The 20,977-nt window shown below is 44.3% G+C and overlaps 1 protein-coding gene across 2 annotated transcripts in view; it reads right to left on the bottom strand.

Annotated features, from left to right (window-relative positions):
- TAF6 (TATA-box binding protein associated factor 6) overlaps positions 1 to 20,977 on the bottom strand; it is a 1,437,250-nt gene that overhangs the window by 663,374 nt on the left and 752,899 nt on the right. For both annotated transcript variants that reach the window (XM_044077259.1, XM_044077258.1), the window contains one exon: positions 653 to 754. In XM_044077259.1, the coding sequence (XP_043933194.1) occupies positions 653 to 754 (102 nt within the window). The remainder of the gene's footprint in view (positions 1 to 652; positions 755 to 20,977) is intronic.

Genomic DNA, 20,977 nt, shown 5'->3' with positions numbered 1-20,977 from the left:
GATGGTTAAAGTGAAGAATAGTAATTCTTTGATTATTCATTTTCAAGTTGGCAAGAAAGCAATGAACAGTCTGACAAAACAAGGCAAGCTATGGCATAATTCATTAATGAACATGTGACACCCAGTAACTAGATTTAAAATGCCCATCACCTGAATGTGTAGGCTCTGAAAGACTCAAAGCAAATTACTGATCTTCACTAATACACCAGTGTGTGTGTCTTTCGGCTTTTAGGGGTGGCCATAGCAGAACTCCGGTCCGCTAATGATTGGCAGTTGTTTTTTTTTTGGTGTCGAGTTGCCAGCCCGACACCCAACCTTCAATGAAGGCACGCCCATTCAACGCATGTCTTTCGAACACCCACTCAACCACGGGGAGGACATGCAGACTCCACACAGAAGGCACTCCCAACCCAAGCCGAGAATCGAACGGGAGAACCTCTTGCTGTGAGGCAACAACTCTACCGCTGCACCACCGCGGAAGGTCTAGTGTGGTGCCTAAAACAGGTCCTGTGCAGGGTGGCTTTACTAAGCTATCTTAACCAACACAATTAAAATTTTGCTTTCCCCATTAAAATTTATTTGGGAACTGAAACAACCATATGTAAAAAGAAGCTTTTACGAATCAGAAAACTGTAAACAAAATGCCACTTACATATTTCTCAAGGTAAAGGGTGGGATTATCCATCAATGCCTTCACCATCCTCATGAGGTAGATTAACAAGGCCAAATTATTTTGCACAACATTCACACGTACCTACAGAAGACGAGAATAGAACAAGTAAGCAGAGAAACCAAATATTAACATACCTGTCAGAAGAACAAAATCATTAGACATGCAACTGAAAAGGGTCTTAGGGGTCTGCACTTCTCATGGCACACCTCTGGACTGTAAAGAAGCACCCTATCGTGATTGTGCCACTGTCCTGTATTTCTGCTTATAAACATAATCTCACACACACTCGTATGTAGATAGCAGATTATTCATGCCTTAAATGAATGTGACCAACAGGAGGTAACAGTTCAGACAGAATGACTAACATCTACAGGTATTAAGAAAAAAAATGGATAAACATACCAGTGTGCAATAAATATTAGATTAGTGTACAAATTATCTATTGTAAGCCCAATTTAATTTTTATTTTTTCCAAAGGAGGTAGTCCTTTTACAGATCACATTTAAAAGTACGAAACGTGCTTTTCTTTTCAAACAAAAGTACATCTTTATGCCTGCAAACACTGTTTTCTGTGAAAAGAAAAGGGTGTTTTGAAAACTTTAAATAAAAATTACGTTTTTAAATATTGCTTCTGAATGTGGAAGGCCAACTGTAGTATGCCATGTTTATGGCATTAGTATTCACAGGAGGGCAGGGAGCGGTTACATCATTCTGGGTTCCAGCTCTAATACTTCTGGGATTAGTGTAGGCAAGTAGTTGTAAATGAATGATTTAGCTGCCAAATTCTTAAATTAACAGATTGCAAAAAACTTAAGGATATAGACTTTTGGTTGTATGTGCACTGGCATCATCATTAGGTAAACTGATTTTAATAAAGATGCTTAAAAAAAAAATAAAAGGTTTGAGACTTCTGAAACACAGATCTTCACAGATTCTCACACTTCCCCTAGCAAGCCACCTCTGTGTGTTCGTGCACAATCACCCATGTACTACCAGAGCACCAGTATTACCATTTCAAGTCGACTGTTTACATTTCCTGGAAACTTACTTCTCAACTAAAGCCCAGACAAATGGAATGTCATACAGCACAATCTGTACCTATGTGCAATCTACCCAGAATGCCACCAGAAGCAACTCATCATAGCTCCATTAAATAACCCAGGGAGAAGAAATACCCAAAAAATGCATTAATGCTTTCCACTTAAATCATCACCAGTCCTGGGATACAAACCTATGTCAAATGAGCACTAACAAATCGCCCACTACTTAACAGCTATCATTCAAGGATTCCTGCTGTAAGACTGGAAGTCCGGCCAGAATAAAGTACAGTTGTGTAAGATCTTACCGTAAGAGTAGATGTTCTAATTTTCACTGCTGCAGTATTCTTTACAGTTGTAGCCGAACATCCGGCCAGTACACCAAAGCCTTATACCTTCCCAACACCATACATATGACGCACGTTGTGTGTGGAAGATGTGAGGTACTTAAGCGATGCCCAAGTACCTAATCCTCAGAACAGGAGAACTGGACCTACCCTCAGAGAAAAAATTATAGTTGTGTACACTTACCATAAATGTAGATGTTCGAGTGTATTCACTGTTGCAGTCATTACATTTGGGTTATCTGCTTGCAGGTAGCCCTCAGTCGGCCTGATTATCAAAGTCTAGGGTCCTGCATCTGTTGTGGTCTCATCTTGCATGACGTCAGGTAGTCAGGGGTATAAAGCATGCAGCCGACGCATTATATCAGTTTTTCTTGCCCCAGATGTCAGGTGCCCATAGAAGTCAGGGGACTGGAGGGAGGGTAACCAGGACTGCAACAGTGAATGCACTCGAACATCTACAAACTGTACTATGTTCTTCATGTTTCACTGTTGCAGTCATTACATTTGGGTAGACTCCCAAAGCTAAGGAAGGGAGAAGGCAATTAGCATTAGGACCAGCTATAAGGCCCTGCAAGACTGCAATGGCAAAATCAGCTCCAGGTAGCAGTTTCTAGGATGTCCCTGGTAGGGACAACTCTGAGAAAGGCTGTACAGGTAGATACAGCCTGGTTGAATGTGGTCTTATCCCCAGTGAGGTAGGTTTTCCATGGTGCTTATAGCAGAAATGAATGCAATGGCCTATCCACTTAGAAATGGTTTGCTTTGAAATGGCCTTCCTCTCTGCCCCTGCAGCAAATGCAACCAGCAGCTGTTCAGATTTCCTGAGAGGCTTAGTCTTATCCAAGTAAAATCTAAGTTGTCTGTCCACGTCCAAGGAGTACAGTATTCGTTCCCCTTTGTTCTGTGGAATAGAAAAGAATGTTGGCAAATGAATGGACTGATTAAGGGCCACACTGGAAACCACCTTGGGCATAAAGGAGGAATTGGTCCTGAGGGACACCTTGTCCGCATGAAAGATGATGAAAGGCTCCACTACCATGAGGGCCTGTAATTCAGACACTCTTCTTGCTGAAGTGATGGCTAGAAGGAAGGCTGTTTTCCAAGAAAGGAATTTCTACTCTGCGTTTGCAGCTTGCGCAAAGGGAGGAAAAGTGAGCTTTTCCAATACAAAGTTAAGGTCCGAGGCTGGAGTAGGGGCTCTCCTGGGTGGTCTTAAGTTTTTGGCCCCTCTAAGGCATTGCTTCAGTAGTGGATGAGAGAAGAGGGGTGGCTCTGTATTATAATGAGCAGAAATGGCCGAGGCATGAATTCTGATGGAAGAAAAGGAAAGGCCCTTGTGAAGCATCTCAGTTAAATATTGAAGAATGTGCAGTAAATTGGGCACAGTTGTGTCCATCCCCTGTGTTTGGTTCCAGGAACAGAATCTTTTCCACATAAGATTTTCTAGTACTAGGCCTCCTTACCTCCAGAATGACATCTATCACTTGCTTACTAAGGGATGGTAACGGAGAGATCATGAAATTAGCCAGGCTGCAAGGTTCAGGGATTGAAGCTGTGGGTGCAGAATCTGGCCTTCCTGCTGGGACAGCAGGGCAGGGGTCTGAGGAAGGTGCCATGGTTCCCGAAGTGACACTGCACAAGAGGGGGTACACCAGTGTTGGCGTGGCCAATCTGGTGCAATAAGTATTGTCCTTGGTTTGTCCTGTTTGATCTTTAGTAGCACTTTGGAGAGGAGAGACACAGGGGGAAAGGCATAAACTGATAGGTTTTTCCATGTGAAGGACAGGGCATCCACTTTCCAAGCTTGTCTGTGGGGGGAGTCCTTGTGCAGAATTTTTCCAAATGGTAGTTCTGAGGGGAGGCAAACAGGTCTATCTCTGGGCTCCCCCATTTGTTTCCCAAATGCTGAATATCTCTGGATCCAGTTTTCACTCGTGTGGGTCCATGAGATTTCTGCTTAGGTCATCTGCCAGTGTATTTAGCTTGCCTGGCAGGAATTGAGCCTGTAGGTGCACTTGGTAGCTCAACGCTGTGTTCCACAGAGCCATGGCTAGTCTGCAGAGAGGATATGAGTGGGTTCCCCCCTGCTTGTTTATGTACCACATAACAGTGGTGTTGTCCGTCTTTACCAATAATTGTCCTGGAAGTATGTGGTCCTTGAAGGCTGTCAGAGCATTCTGTACAGCTAACATTTATTTTTGAGTGATATGCAGGTGCATTTGATTCGGGTTCCATTTACCCTGAATGCACTGCCCTGCCAAGTGAGCCCCCCATGCATAGTCTGATGTGTCTGTTGTTAGGGTTTGGGTGGCAGGGGGTAGAGTGAATGGCAGTCCCTTGATGTTCTTCGCGTTTCACTGTTGCAGTCAATACATTTGAGTAATCTGCTGGCAGGTTGCCCTCAGTCGGCCTGAATAACAAAGTCTTGGGTCCTGCGTCGGTTGCTGTCTCCTCTTCCATGACGTCAGGTGTATAAAACATGCAGCCGACGCTATTTTATTCAGTCTTTCTTGCCGCACGGTGTCTGAACAGAAGCAGTTCGCAAGTGCCGGTCAGCCGACTCCTGAAATTTTCACATTTGAGTTTCAGAACCGAAGTCTTCAACTAAAGCCAAGTACCCCGCTGGGGAAACTTTTTCTTGCTCCTTACCGATGTCAGTAAAAGTTAATAATTGCATTGCTTGTGGGAAGCAAATACCTCATAAGGATTTTCATTTGTACTGTATTCCTTGCCTAGGCCCAGATCATAACGTGCCTTGCTGTCAGTTTTGTGCGAGATTTAACCAACGCACTATTAAGTGTCAGTATATTTTTGCTTCAAAATATTTTGGATCCAGATTTAATTACCCTGAAATGTCATCGGTTAGCAATCCGACTACCGGAGTTCACAAAAAACACAAAGAAAAAGACAGACACAGACCGTCGAGGTCCAAAACCGAAGACGAAGCTTCTCCTAAGCCAGTCGCCGGTTTACGGTACTCAATGAGGCGCCTTCGCAGCCCCTGATACCTGCTACTTTTGAGTTGCAGGCCTCTTCCAACCCATCCGGAGTCTGGTATGCCGCGAGATTCTCAGAGTATTGATCCCGCGGATGTCTCTCCCTTGGATGGGTCCGGAACTGCTGAGCAGGCACCGGCTTCTGAGGGTGTTTTCAGGCCTCAACATTTTTATTTAAAACCGACACCAACTTCAAAAACAGTTTCTAAGTCTAAAAAAATGATGCATGAGCCACATGCTCAGGCCCCTATGCATAAAAAACAGATGATCAAAATGGCTGAGGACTTAATTACCTTGATCAGGGGTTCCCAACCCCCCACCCACCCCTGCTAAGAGGCCTAGGCAAGACACTGGTTATGAATCTTCAGATCAGGTTTCCATTTCTTCTGATTCCTCTTCTGATCAGGAATTTTCTATTCCTCCCTATGAGGATTCAGATCCAGAAGAATTCATCCCATCTGCAGCTCCTCCTGAGGATTATTCTTTTGGTGAAACCTTGCATACTTTAAGGGAACATTTTCATTGGGAGAGTCAGGATTTCTCTAAATCAAAAAAGAGGCTTAGGGATTTCCTTCTCCTTCCTCAGCATAGGCCTTTGGCTATAACTCCTGTGTTAGACATTGTTGATGATGTGTTTTCTGAATCAATCATGGCTCCTGATTCCCTGCCTTCGGCTCCTAGTAAGCCAGACAGATATTGCAATGTTCCGGACTCCCGCAAATTTCTATTCAAAAATCCTGCTGCTGATCCTGAGACTATATCACAAGGTCCCAAAGCTGTAAAGGCCTCTACAGCCAAAAATCCTACCCCGTCTGATAGAGATTCCAGGGCGCTGGACAGATGGGGAAAGAAGGATTATATGTCTGCAATCTTGGCAATTAGGGCCTTAAACTGCCAGTTTCTTATGCTTAAATATCAACAGCATGTTATGGGCTTACTGAAACAGAAAATGATATTGATTTCTGATTGTGTGGAAAATAAAGAATTACATGAATTATTGCATGCAGCAGAACAGGTGGGAAAGCATACTTTGCAATGTGGTTTTGATTCCTTGGAGGCCTCTTCCAGGGCCGCAGTTACTGGATCTGTGATTAGAAGGCATGCCTGGCTCAAGGAGCAAAATCTGCCTGATCATGTTAAAGCTAAATTGTTGGATGCCCCTTTACAGCATGACTCTCTGTTTGGTAATAAGGCAGAAGAGGTTTTAAAGAAAATGGAAGACAAAGCTAAATCTATGCAAACTGTAAAAGGTTTCTTACAAGTGCAGCCACCCAGGTTCAGTAGGCACTGGCCTACTAAAAACTGGTCCTTTCCTGTTTCCAAAAGAGCCTCTCAAGGCAAATCCAGGTGCTCAAAAGGCTCTAGATACCAATCACAGGGTTCTTACAGGTCAAAGCAATGGGGTAACTCCACCTCCAAATCTGGAGGAAACAAAGCACGACCCTACAGTAAGCAGTCTCAAAGACATCTCCCTACCTTCCCCAAGCACTTATCTTTTGGCAGCCCCCTTGAGGGGAAAATTAGCACTTCATGCTCAAAATTGGCAGTTAATTACCCAGGACAAGTGGGTACTAAACATAGTATCCCAGGGGTACAGATTTCATTTCCATACTTTGCCAATTCCAAATGGTTGGCCAGATCTGCCACAAAATCAATGGGCAGAGGTTCAGAAACAAGTTACGTCCCTCATGGAGATGGGGGCTATTCAACCAGTACCAGAACAGGAAAAAGGACAAGGTTTTTATTCAAGGCTGTTCCTGGTACCCAGAAAAGACAATGCATGGCATCCAATACGGACTTATCGATTTTGAACACGTACCTGGACATTTCAAAATTCAAAACGCTGACTTTACAACAGCTACTGCCTATGCTGGGCAGGAATGCTTGGTTAGTGACTCTAGACTTAAAAGAGGCATACCTGCATATCCCAATAAGGGAATCGTGCAGAAGATACCTCCACTTCAAGGCAGGATTTTTGCATTACCAATTCTCTGCACTGCCCTTTGGTTTATCTACTGCGCCCAGAGTCTTTACAAAGTGCCTGGCACCAGTAATTACATTCTGCAGACAAAGAAGCATTCAAAATTATCCTTATCTGGACGACTGTCTCATTCAAGCAGAGAACAGGGATACTCTTCTTCAACATCTGGCATTTGTAAAAAGGCTTCTAACTTGCCTAGGGTACACAATAAACGAAAAGAAATCACAATTGGTACCTTCACAAATAATTACATTCTTGGGTGCAAGCTTGAATACAACTGCCCAGATGGCTTACCTTAAGCCAGACAAACAAAGGCAACTGACAACATACTTCAAACAGAAGGCAACAAAAACCCAGTTATCTGCAAGACAAATTCTGCAGGCTTTGGGGTTCATGGCATCCTGCATTCTACTAATTCCATATGCAAGACTGCATATGAGGAAACTTCAATGGTACCTAAAAAGTTTATGGAGTCAACATTGTCACAGTCTGAAAACAATGATTCCTCGCATTCCCTGCCAACAAGAGTTTCATTGGTGGGCAGAGACATGTCACCAAAACAAGGGACTGTCATTCACTCTACCCCCTGCCACCCAAACCCAAATACAGACGCATCAAACTATGCTTGGGGGGGGGGCACCTGGCAGGGAGATGCATTCAGGGCATATGGAGCCCAAAACAAATGCATCTGCATATCAACCAGAAAGAGATGCTAGCGGTTCATAATGCTCTGACAGCCTTCAAGGACTTACTTCATCCAGGACAACTACTGATAAAGACGGACACCACCACGGTTATGTGGTACATAAACAAGCAGGGGGGTTCACATTCCTACCCCATTTGCAGACTAGCCATGGCATTGTGGAACACAGCCGTGACTTACCAAGTACATGTTCAAGCTCATTTCCTGCCAGGAAAACAAAATACTCTGGCAGACGACCTAAGCAGAAATCTTATGGACCTGCACGAGTGGAAACTGGATCCATAAATCTTCAGCATGGTAACACATAAATGGGGGAGCCCGGACATATACCTATTTGCTTCTCCCCAAAATTATCAACTGGACAAATTCTGCACAAGGACTTATCACAGATAAGCATGGAAAGTGGATGCCCTATCCTTCAGTTGGAAAAACCTATCAGTCTATGCCTTCCCACCTCTGCCTCTTCTCTCCAAGGTCTTACTAAAGGTCAGACAGGAAAAACCAAAAATAATCCAATTTGATCAGGACTGGCCTCGCCAGCACTGGTACCCAATTCTAAGGAATATGTCTCAACTCCCTCCTTGGTACTTGCCTCAAATACCTCATCTACTGTCTCAGCAGAACAATCAAATTCTGCACACCCACCTCCAAACTCCAAACCTTGCAGCATGGCTGATCATTTAATCATTCAAACAACATCTCTCAGTAAATCTGTGATGGATGTCATTTTGGAAGCCAGACGGCCTAGTACTAGAAAATCTTATGCTGATAAATGGAAGAGATTCTGTGCCTGGAACCAAGCACAAGGAACAGACACAGCAAAACCAAATATTCCCCAGATTTTACAATACTTGACTGAGATGCCTGACAAGGGCCTATCTTTTTCTTCAATAAAAATCCATGCCTCTGCCATCTTGGCTCATTACAACACGGAGCCTCCCATCTTTTCTCATCCTCTGCTAAAACAGTATCTTAGAGGGGCCAAAAATGTAAGGCCTCCCAGAAGATCACCAACTCCTGCATGGGACCTCAATTTTGTGCTGGAAAAACTCACCCTGCCTCCTTTTGAACCAGCAGCTACTGCGGATATAAAATTTTTATCTTGGAAAACAGATTTCGTTTTGGCAATCACTTCAGCAAAAAGGGTTTCAGAACTACAGGCTCTCATGGCTGTGGAGCCTTTTATTACATTTTACCCGGACAGGGTGTCCCTCAGGACCAATCCTTCCTTTATGCCTAAGGTGGTATCCAGTGTGGCTCTTAACCAAACTATTCACCTGCCAACATTTTACCCAAATCCGCAGAATAAGGGGGAGTGGATTCTGCATTCATTGGACGTACACAGACAACTAAGACTCTACTTAAACAGGACCAAATCTCTAAGAAAGTTTGAGCAACTACTTGTGGCATTTGCTTCAGGATCAGAGGGGAAGGCTATATGAAAGCATACTATTTCTAAGTGGATAAGCCACTGCATTTGTTTCTGCTACTTGCACCATGGTAAACCTGTGCCCAAGGGAATCAAGTCACATTCCACCAGGGCTGCCTCTACCTCAGCAGTCTTTCTCAGAGCAGTTCCAACCAAAGACATTCTAGAAGCTGCTACTTGGAGCTATGTGCATACCTTCACAAAGCATTATCATTTGCCTCTCTTCTCCAAATCCAGGGAAGGCTTTGCCACTGCAGTTCTGCAGGGCCTTATAGCCGCTCCTAATGCTTTTTAGTTCCATCCTCCCATCCATAGCTTTGGGATTCTACCCAAATGTAATGACTGCAACAGTGAAATACGAAGAACATAGTACAATTGTGTACACTTACCATAAATGTAGATGGTTGAGTGTATTCACTGTTGCAGTCCGGGTTACCCACCTGCCAATCCCCTTTTCTATAACTTCTCTTTCCTTCACTATATTCTAAAGCCTTTGTGGTGTATTTGCTTTTAGATGAAGGTAAAGTTTATGTTGCTATAAAGTGCATTTACATTTATTGCTGTTTATTTATATATATATATATATATATATATATATATATATATATATATATATATACACACACACATACACACACACACATATTTTTTTGCTCCCCATTTTTTTTTGGGGGGGGGGCACCTGACATCTGGGGCAAGAAACACTGAATAAAATGGCATCGGCTGCATGTTTTATACCCCTGACGACCTGACGTCATGGAAGAGGAGACAGCAACCGACGCAGGACCCAAGACTTTGTTATTCAGGCCGACTGAGGGCAACCTGCCAGCAGATTAACCAAGTGTAATGACTGCAACAGTGAATACACTCGAACATTTATATTTCTGTTAAGTGTACACTGCCCACCAAAGGAACTCTATCTTTAGACAAGGTATGACAGGAATCATTAATTCTAGGTCCTGAGAATGTTGACACCATAGGCTTTTTAGATACCATTGTAGTTTCCTCATATGCAGTCTTACATATGGAATTAGTAGAATGCAAGAGGCCATAAACCCCAGGGCTTGTAGTATTTTCCTTACAGATAGCTGGGTCTTTGTGGCCAGTTTTTTGAAGTAGGCTGTTAAATGAACTTGTTTCTCTGGCGTGAGGTAGGCCATCTAGGAAGTTGTATTCAAGCTTGCACCCAGGAATACAATTTGTTGGCAGGGTACTAGACGTGAATTCTTTTAGTTTATGGTGTACCCCAGAGAAGTCAGTCATTTTTTTTACAAATGCCAGATGGTTTAATAGTATGTTTCTGCCTGAATTAGACAATCGCCCAGGTATGTGTACATTTGAATATTTCTTTGCCTACAAAATGCAATGACTGGAGCTAGGCACTTTGTGAACACCCTGGGCGCAGTAGATGCCAAAGGGCAGTGCAGAGAACTGATAGTGCATGTAGCCTGCTCTGAAGCACAGGTATCTTCTTCAAGATTCCCTTACTGGGATGTGCAGGTAGGCTTCCTTTAAATCCAGTGTTGCCAGCCAGGCATTTCTGCCTAGCATGGGAAGCAGCTGATGAAGAGTTAGCATTTTGAATTTTGGGATTACCAAAAAAGTGTTTAAGATAGACAGGTCCAGGACAGGACGCCAGGAACTGTCTTTTCTGGGTACCAGGAAAAGTCTCGAGTAGAAACCTTGCCCCCATTCTTCATCTGGGACAGGTTAAATAGCCCTGATGTTTAGAAGAGAGAGAACTTGCTTTTGAGCCTCTGCCCACTGATTTGGGGGTAGGTCTGGCCAACCGTTTAGGGTTGATAAGGAATGGAAGTGAAATCTGTATCCTTGAGAAACTATATTTAAAACCCATATGTCTTGGGTAATGAGTTTCCAGTTTTTGGCATGCAGGGCAATCTTTTCCCCTAAAGGAACAGTCAGTTGAGCAGGGCTTGGAAGGTTTAAAGTTAAGTCATTGTGGCAGTTTACCATGGGGGGTTGTCTTACTACTCCCAGCTTTGGAAGTGGGAGCCCCCCACTGCTTACTTAGGCCTGTGAATACCTTGGGACTGAAGCCTGGGTGTTCTGCTGGTTTTGGGATTGGACTGAGAAGGACTGGAAGGAGGCAGGAAAGGACCAATTCTTAGAAGGCCAGTGCCTACTAAATCTGGGAGGCTGTACTTGCAGGAAATCTTTAACAGTTTGCATATATTTAGCTTTTTCCTCCACCTTTTTAAGTACTTCTTCTGCTTTGTTGCCAAACAGGCAGTCTTGGTTTAAGGGAACATCCAGTAATTTAGCTTTAACATGATCTGGCAAAGATTGCTCCTTAAGCCGAGCATGCCTTCTAAGTACAGACCCAGTGACAGCAGCCCTGCAAGATGCCTCTAATGAATCAAAACCACATTGCAAAGTATGTTTTCCAACCTGTTCAGCAGAATGCATTAAATCCTGTAATTCTTTATTTTCAGCACAGTCAGCAATCAATATCATTTTCTGTTTAAGCAATCCAATAATATGCTGTTGATACTTTAACATATGAAACTGGCAGTTTAAGGCCCAAATGGCCAAAGTTGCAGAAGTGTATACCTTCTTACCCCATCTGTTCAGGGCCCTGGAATCTCTACAAGAGGGGGTAGGGTTTTTGGCAGTAGTAGCCTTAATGCCTTTGGGTACCTGTGAAATGGTCTCAGGATCCGAAGTAGGACTCTTAAAGAGGAACTTCAGAGAGTCAGGTATGCTGTAATACCTGTCAGGTTTTCTGGGAGAAGGATGTAAAGAGTCAGGGGCCAGGCTAGATTCCGAGACGGCATCATCTACAATGTCCAGTACAGGAGGGATAGCTAAAGACCTGTGCTGAGGTAGGAGTAAGAATTCCCTAAGCCTCTTTATGGAGTCAGAGTAATCCTGGCTTTCCCAGCGGAAATGCTCCCTAAGATTATGCAAGGTTTCACCAAAAGAGAAATCCTCTGGAGGGGAAGCAGAGGGAATGGAGTCCTCTGCATCAGAATCCTCAAAGGTAGATAAGGGCAACTCCTGGTCATCAGAGAAAACAGAAATTTCAGAATCCTGAACAGAAGAATCAGAACGAAAATCAGTTCTAGGTCTCAGAGGGAGAAGGGTGGCTTCCCCTGACTACATTAATAGGGTCTTCAGACATTCTTATCATTTGTTGTTTAGGCACAGGGGCCTGACCATGCGGTCTGGGTGTCTGTTTTCTAGGCATGGATCGAGTTTTAGGCCTTGAAGAAGAAGATGGCATCTGTTTAATATGCAAGTCAGTAGGCCTGAATACACTCTCAGAAGCTGGTCCCTGCACAGCGGCTCCGGACCCATCCAAGGTAGAGACATCCGCAGGTTCCACAGCCAAAGAAGCATCTCGTGGCATAAGGGACTCCAAATGCTCTCAGTAGAGGCCTGGGAATCTGAAGTAGCGGGTATCAGGGGCTGCAAAAGCGTCTCACTGAGTACCGGCAAACTGGCGACTAGTTTAGGTGAAGAATCGTCGACAGCTTTGGACCTATGCGGTCTGTCTCTGTCTTTATCTTTGCATTTTTTCGGAATGTTGGTAGTCGAGTGGCTTACTGAAGCCATTTCTGGATAATTGAACAGAGTACCAAAATATATAGATGCGAAAATGAATTGACGATGAATAGTTTGAGGTTTGAATAAGGCACAAAACCAGCAGTGAGGTACGTTGTGGTCTGGGCCTAAGCACGAGAGGTATTTGCTTTCCACAAGAAATACAATTGTTAACTTTTACTGACATTGGTTTAGAGCAAGAAAAAGGATCCCCAATGAGATACTTAGCTTAGCTGAAGACTTCGGATCTTAAACTCGAAAACGAAGGTTTCAGGAGTCGGCTGACCGGCACTTGCGAATTGCTTCTGCTTCGGGCACTGCACAGCAAGAAAGACTGATGTAATGGTGTCAGCTACATGCTTTATACCCCTGACTACCTGACATCATGGAAGATGAGACAGCAACCGATGCAGGACCCAAGACTTTGATAATCAGGCCGACTGAGGGCTACATGCAAGCAGATAACCCAAATGTAATGACTGCAACAGTGAAACACGAAGATAATCAGGAACTACATGTACATCCAAGAAGGGATGCAGGAGAAGGGAAAGCTAAGAGAAAAGCCCCCTGGCCAGAAGGGGAACCCCAGAAAGAAATAGGAGGGTAGGAGGGAGGGACAGTACTGCAACAGTGAGGACATCTACTGTTATGGTAAGATCTTACACAATTGTACTATGTTCTTTCTTATCACTGCTGCAGCATTCTTTACAGATAACACAATACAAAAGCTACTAGGGAGTATTGAAGGAAGAAGCTCCAGAAGAGACTTTCAAGAATCAATGAAGGACGGCCCTGGCGAAACATGCCCTAACCCTAGCAATCACATCCAATTTGTAGCATTTAGTAAGTGTGATCAGAAGCCTACATAACAACTACCAAAATGGATCTAGTGTCTAGACCCTAGAAAAACGCCCCAGAGGATGCCACTGCTCTAGTAGAATGAACACAAGCAGAACAGGAAAGCTGCTTAGAAATCCAAGAGGAGATGGCTTGTTTAGATAATGTTAAACCCAGTTTCCTGACAAGAAAGGAAACAAAAAGCTGCTCAGATTACCTGATATTTCTTGTCTTCTCCAGGCAATATCTGACCTGTCTTTGTAAGTCTAAAGTGTGCAAAATCCTTTCACTAGGATTCTAGAGGGAAGGGAAAAATGAAGGAAGCTGAATGGAGTGACTTAAGGGCAAACTGTTAACCACCTTTAGCATAAAAGCAGGGTTAGTACAAAGAGATACAGTTACCCCTGTGAAAAAGTAAAACGGGAGGAAAGTACAGTTGTGTAAACTTACCATAAATGTAGATTTTTGAGTGTATTCACTGTTGCAGTCATCACATTTGGGTTATCCCAGCCAGGGTAGCCCTCGGCTGGCCTGAATACCAGAGACTTAGTATTTCTGTGTCAGTTGCTGTTGCTTGAGGACTGACGTTAGGTTGTCAGTAGAAGTACGGCAGCCAACGTCATTTCATTGGTTTTTCTTGCCCTAACCTGTCAGGAGCCCCCAAAGTAGGAGGCCAGTTTCTCAGTTTCTGGTGGAAGAACCACACCAGTGGAAAATAAATACCAATATGTCCCTTGAAAGGAAAGGAGAACAAAAAGGAAGAATGGCAATAAAAGGAGAAAGATAATAAGGGGGATGGAGGGAGGGAAAAGTACAGTTTTGTACCTACCATAAATGTAGATGTTCAAGTGCTAATACAGCTGCACTAATCACAGATGGGTTCTCTGCCATCAGGCGGGTCCTCGGTCGGCCGAATTCCAAAGTCTAGGTCCTGCGTCGGTTGTTGTCGCTTTCTCTCCTGACGTCAGTGCGACAGGGGTATACAAGACACAGCCGATGCCATTTTCTTCAGTCTTTCTTGCCCCAGATGTCAGGTGCCCCCAGAAGGAAGGCAATCCATAAATTATATATATATATATATATATATATATATATATATATATATATATATAATCATGCAATGCAAAATAATCAAAAATCAGTAGTTACAAGCAAATACACCATAGAAGGATAACCCAGTCAGGTTGTATGAGGAGATGTTAGCCCCTAGGCCTTTACCAAGAGGGGAAGGAGGGTGGGAAACCTGTACTGCAGCTGTATTAGCACTCGAACATCTACATTTATGGTAGGTACAAAACTGTACTATGTTCATCGTGCATACAGCTGCAGTAATCACAGATGGGTAGAATCCCAAAGCTACGCACAGGGTGGTAGGCACTAGGTGGAACTGGGAGGAGCCAGAATGCCCTGCAAGACAGCAGTGGCAAAGCCTGCTCTAGTTTTGGAGTATAAAGGCAGGTGGTAGTGTTTTGTGAATTTATGTACAGAACTCCAAGTGGCTGCCTCCAAAATATCTTTGGTAGGAACTCCTCTGAGGAAGGCTGTAGAGGTAGCTGTGGCCCTTGTGGAGTGGGATCTGATGCCTGTAGGGACAGATTTGCCATGAAAGGAGTAACAAAACCGTATGCAGTGGCCTATCCATTTTGAAATTGTCTGTTTGGAAATTGGCCTCCCTTGAGCTCCTACAGCATAGAACACAAAGAGTTGTTCTGATTTCCTGAAAGACTTTGTTCTGTCCAAATAGTAACGTAGCTGTCTATGGATGTCTAAGGAATGGAGAAGCCTTTCCCCTTTGTTTTGAGGATTGGGGTAGAAGGTAGGTAAATGTATGGCCTGATTTAAAGCTACCCTGGATACTACCTTGGGCATAAATGACGGGTTGGTTCTTAGGGAAACCCTGTCTTGATGGAAGATGAGAAAGGGCTGTACGGCAATTAATGTAGTTCCGATACCCTATGAGCTGAGGTAATAGCCAGAAGGAAAGCTGTTTTCCAGGACAAGTATTGCAAATCTGCTGAGGCTGCTGGTTCGAAAGGAGGCAATGTTAATTTCTCTAGAATGTAGTTAAGATCCCATGCTGGTATTGGTTGTTTCCTTGGAGGTCTTATATTCTTAGCCCCTCTTAGGAACTGCCTTAAAAGTGGATGAGAAAATAAGGGCGGGTCAGTGTTGTATTCTGCAGAAATGGCTGAGGCATGGATTTTGATGGAGGAGAATGAAAGTCCACTGTTCAACAGCTCATAGGTTCATAGGTTCATACTAGGCTATCTGCCCTAGGGCATTTATAAGCCTAGCCAGAGTGTGTTTGGCTTTCGCCACCCATTTTAAATTAATTTTGCTATGCCTTTTTTTGAGGTTAGTATACTGTGCCTCTGTCTAACAGTGACACAGAAGTGATAGCCGGGGTAAACCTACGATCTCCCATCCACTCATCAAGATTCCTCTTGAAGAGAGTCAATGTGGGACTCTGCCTAACCTGGACTGGGATTTTATTCCAGAGTGAAGGAAGCCTCTGGGTTATGAATCTGTCCCGCCAGCATGTCCTATTTATTTCAGTGCTGAGGTTCAAGTCTCTCGAGCGCGCACCTCGATGGGATTTGGATTTTCTGAGGTGCAGCATGTCCATTAATTCCGGGTTGGACATGGCTTTATACGTCAGTCACAGATCGCCTCTGAGCAGGAGGTATGCCACTGAGTAGAGCTGGAGTTTCTTTAACCGGGCAGCATATGGCATCTGTTTGAGCCCTTTGATCCTCTTGGTGAGGTACTTTTGGGCTCTTTCCAGTTGCTGCAGGTGTCTGGTAAGGTACATCCCAAAAGGGGCATTGTACTCAATTATGGGCCTGATGAGGGATGAGTAAAGAGGCACGATGACCTCCCTGATCTAGATGTGAATCCCTTCATGATTAGGTGGGCTATATAAAATGTTTTTCTAACCACTTTGGCCACGTGGTTGTCAAATGAGAGATTGCTATCAACTTGGGTCCCCAGGTCCCTAATGACTTCTTCTGTACTTAATGGATTACCACCTATGTGGTAATTTGTGGCACTTTGTTTTGCCAAAGGGATGACTATACACTTTTGGCGTTTAGCTTGAGGCCATGGCTCTGGCACCAGTTGTCTGTTTCTATGAGGCCCTTTTGGAGGATGCTTGTGTCGGCTGGAGAGTTGATTATGGCCAGTTTGCAGTCATCTGCGAACTTGGTCAGCCACAGTCCTTCCGTGTTGGCCTGTACCACCGAGAAATATATACCGAACAAGAGAGGTCCCAGGACTGAGCCTTGTGGGACGCCACTTGTAACTGGTTTGGAGTCTGACATGGCTCCAGCAATTCTAACCATGTGGGTTCTGTCCTTGAGCCAGTTTGCAACCCATCTAGTGACATAGGGGTTTATATTTAAGCTGGTGAGCTTATCTATAATGCCAGAGTGGGGTATTGTATCAAAGGCTTGTGGAGGTCCAGGTAGGTTGTGTGGACCACCTTCCCCTGGTCAATGGGCTTGGGGACTGCTTCAAAGAAATCGACCAGGTTTAAGAGGCAGGATCTGCCCTTAAAGCCAAACTGGGTAGGATCCAGTGTCTGTAGGTCCCCAATATCTTTATTTATGAGGTCCATGATGATCCTTTCCATAGCTTTGCAGACCAAGCTAGTCAGGCTTATGGGGCGATAGTTTCCAGGATCCGTTGAGGCACCATCTTTGTGGAGAGGGACCACTGTTGCTGTATGCCACTCTTTGGGTACATATCCTGTAGTAAGGCTAAGATTGAACAGTAGTTTTATGTTTGGGTTTAGCTCTTCTTGGAGTTCATGTAGGGCAGCCGGGACACCATCTAGTCCCATTGATGCTGTGTTTTTGCTTTGGAGGGCGGCTCTTACCTGAGCATCTGAGATGTCAGGGGGGCAGCACTCTGTTGGGATAGATATTTGTCCTTTTGGTGGGGAGAGGGGGGAGACGTTTGCACTGAACCTGTCAGCTAGGATGTTGGCAATGTCTGTGGGCTCGGTGTATTTTTTGTCATTTTGGACTAATTCTGAGCATATCTGGGAATTCCCACACAGGTTCCTAACATAACTAAAGAAAGCCTTGTGATTATCCTTAGTGTCCTGTGCAATTTTTCTCTCGAAGCTGGCCTTAGACGATTTTATGAGTGCCCGTAGTTTTTTGCTAATACTGATCATAGATGCCTTCCCTTTTGGGATTTTGCTCTATCATGTAGTAGCTTCCTCCTTCTATTGTATAGTTTGTTTATGGCTGGGGTCCACCAGACAGGACGTCTGCCTTTGGAGGAGTGGGTCTTGGTTTTATTTGGGATTGCATGATCCATGCATTCCTGAAGGTGCTCGTAGAATGCATTTATAAAGGATTCTGCGGTCTGGGCTGCATTTTCCACAGGCCGGGGCTTTGAAGGATTTCGCCGGTTATGAGGCGTGTGAAATTGCTTTAGAGAAGTTTTTCACTGTGGTTTTCTGGGCAGGGGCTGGGGTCAGGATGTGAATATCCAGTGAGATTAGTTTATGGTCTGATCTTACCAGTGAGGGATACACTTCTGGTCTGGAGCATAGTGTCCCCATGTTGGTGGTGATCAGGTCCAGTATGTTTTGCCGTCTTGTGGGAGTGGTAACAAGTTGTTCCATAGCATTTGAGTTTATAAATTCTAGGAACCTTTGGGCTAGGGTGTTGGAGCTAGAGTAATGCTCCCAGTCTATGTTTGGGTAGTTGAAGTCACCCAATATAATGGTGTTTGGAGAGACCTTCATATTTTCCAGTATTTTCAGGAAGGCCAAGTGGGGTTCCTGTGTTTGGGAGGGTGGTCTGTAGCAGGCTATAAACTGGAAGGCAGTTTTACCCACAGTTAGTTGCACATGGATAGTCCCTGATGCTTCGTGCTGTGCCACCAACCTGGAGGTGTGGGTATCCACAGCTAGATACTGTAATATCTGAGGCAAATTCAGTTCTCTAGGATCCTGGCCCTTTTTCTCATTCCAAGCGCAAAACCGTTTCCATTTTGCGGAATAAGCTTTTCTAGTAGATGGCCTTCTGGCTTCCAAAATAACATCCTGCACCTCCTTGGAGAGTAGGGTCTGTCGTGGTGTTAAGGAATTTTCCATGCAGCCAGATTGAGTGTTTTGAGCTGACTGTGAAGAGTTTTGTAGTTGTGCTGAGTTAGGAGAAGAGGCATTAGAGGTAGTGTCCAGGGAGGAGAATGTGATAGACTCCTCAGAAGTGGGTACCAATGTTGTCTTGGCCAATCTGGAGCAATCAGTATCATCTTTGGTTTGTCTGCTCTTGCTTTCAAGAGCACCTTGGACAGTAGAGGTAAAGGTGGGAAAGCATAAACTGCCCTTGCTGCCCAACTGAAAGAAAGGGCGTCCACTCTCCAAGCCTTTGGATGAAATGTCCTTGAGCAGAATTTTGTCAATTGATGATTCTTGTGGGAGGCAAAGAGATCTATGTCTGGCCTTCCCCACGCTTGGATTATCTTTGTAAACACTTGAGGATGCAACTGCCATTTGTGCTGATCTATCATATTTCTGCTTAGATTGTCTGCCAGAGAGTTTTCCAAACCTGGCAGGTACTGTGCTTGAAGCTCGATTTTCCATTCCAGAGCCATGCTCCAAAGTGACATGGCCAGCCTGCACAGGGGGTATGAATGTGTTCCTCCTTGCTTATGTACCACATTACTGTGGTGTTGTCTGTTCTTATCAATAGTTGTCCTGGATGCAGAAGGTCCTTGAAAGCTGTAATTGCATTTATCACTGCTAGCATTTCCTTTTGATTGATGTTGTAGGTGCTTTTCTTTTTGGGACCATTTGCCCTGAATGCACCTGTCCATCATGTGCGCCCCCCAGGCGTAGTCTGAGGCGTCTGTTGTGATGACTTGATTTGCTTGAGGCTTGCAGAATGGTAGGCCTGTGTTTGTTTGGCATGCTTGGGCCCACCATAGAAATTCCTTTTGCAAACATGGAATTAGTGGTAATATTGTTTCCAAACTGTGGCTGTGTTGAGACCATATGTTTTTTAGGTACCATTGAAGTTTCCTCATATGCAACTTTGCACATGGGATTAGAACAATGCAAGATGCCATGAAGCCCAGAGCCTGCAGGATTTTCCTTGCAGTAAGCCTGGTACAATTTGCTAGCGTCTTGAAGTACTGAGTTAGTTGCCCCTGCTTTTCTGGCGTAAGATAGGCCATCTGGGTGTTTGTGTCCAAGTTGGCACCCAGGAAAATTATTTTCTGAGATGGTGTTAGTCTGGATTTCTCTTTGTTGACTGTGTATCCCAGAGAGTTCAATAACCGTGTCACATAAGCCAGATGTTCCAGAAGAGTGTGCTTGCTGTCCGCTTGGATCAGGCAATCGTCCAAATAAGGGTAAATTTGTATCCCTTGAAGTCTGCAGTAGGCAATTACTGATGCCAAGCATTTCGTGAATTCTCTGGGCGCAGTAGATAAGCCAAAGGGCAATGCAGAGAATTGATAGTGAATTGAACCTGCAAGAAATCTGAGGTATCTTCTGCAACTTTGTCTGATTGGGACATGCAGGTATGCCTCCTTGAGGTTCAATGTTACCAGCCAAGACTCCTTGCCCAGCATGGGAAGAAGCTGCTGTAAGGTGAGCATCTTGAATTTTGGTACTAGTAGAAATGTGTTTAGGATGGATAAGTCCAAAATGGGTCTCCAATCGGTTCCCTTCCTTGGTACCAGGAATAGTCTGGAATAAAAGCCTTGACCTTGTTCGTGTATAGGTACCTCTTGGATAGCTTTCATGTCCATGAGCTTTGAAATTTGTGCCTCTGCCCTTTGATTGTGTGGCAGGTTTGGCATGCCTCTCATTTTTGGAAGGGTGTGGAAATGAAATCTGTAGCTTCTGTTTATAATATCCAGGATCCATTTGTCTTTTGTGACAATATGCCAATTGTTTGAAAATAATGCCAGCTTTCCCCCCAAAGGTGCTGCCACCTGAGCCCCACTTGGCCTGCAAAGGGGAAAGTCATTGTGTTTGTTTCCTGTATTGCTGTGCACTGTCTTCGCTACCCCTTGGTGCTGGAGATTGCGCCATTGTCTGCCTCTATATGATCCTTGAGATTGTCCTCTGCCCCTTGTGCGCCTGTATCTACCTCTTTGGGGCCTGTCCGTTGCTGGAAAGGACTTTTTTGAAGGCCAATTTCTGCTAAAACGTGGTGGTTGTACCTGTAGGAAAGCTTTGACAGTTTGCATAGATTTAGCTTTTTCTTCCATTTTCCATAGTATCTCCTCAGCATTAGTACCAAATAATACATCCTTTTGTAAAGGAGCATCTAGTAGTTTAGCTTTAACATGATCAGGCAAGGTTTGTTCCCTAAGCCAGGCATGTCTACGAATGACTGATCCTGTAGCTGCAGCTCTACTTGAGGCCTCTAGAGCATCATA

The sequence above is a fragment of the Protopterus annectens genome, chromosome 7.part0, assembly GCF_019279795.1.
Source record: "Protopterus annectens isolate FY-2018-M chromosome 7.part0, PAN1.0, whole genome shotgun sequence".
Taxonomy (NCBI): Eukaryota; Metazoa; Chordata; order Ceratodontiformes; family Protopteridae; genus Protopterus; species Protopterus annectens.
Note: the sequence above shows the minus strand (reverse complement) of the source record. Positions and strands in the feature narration are given on the sequence as shown.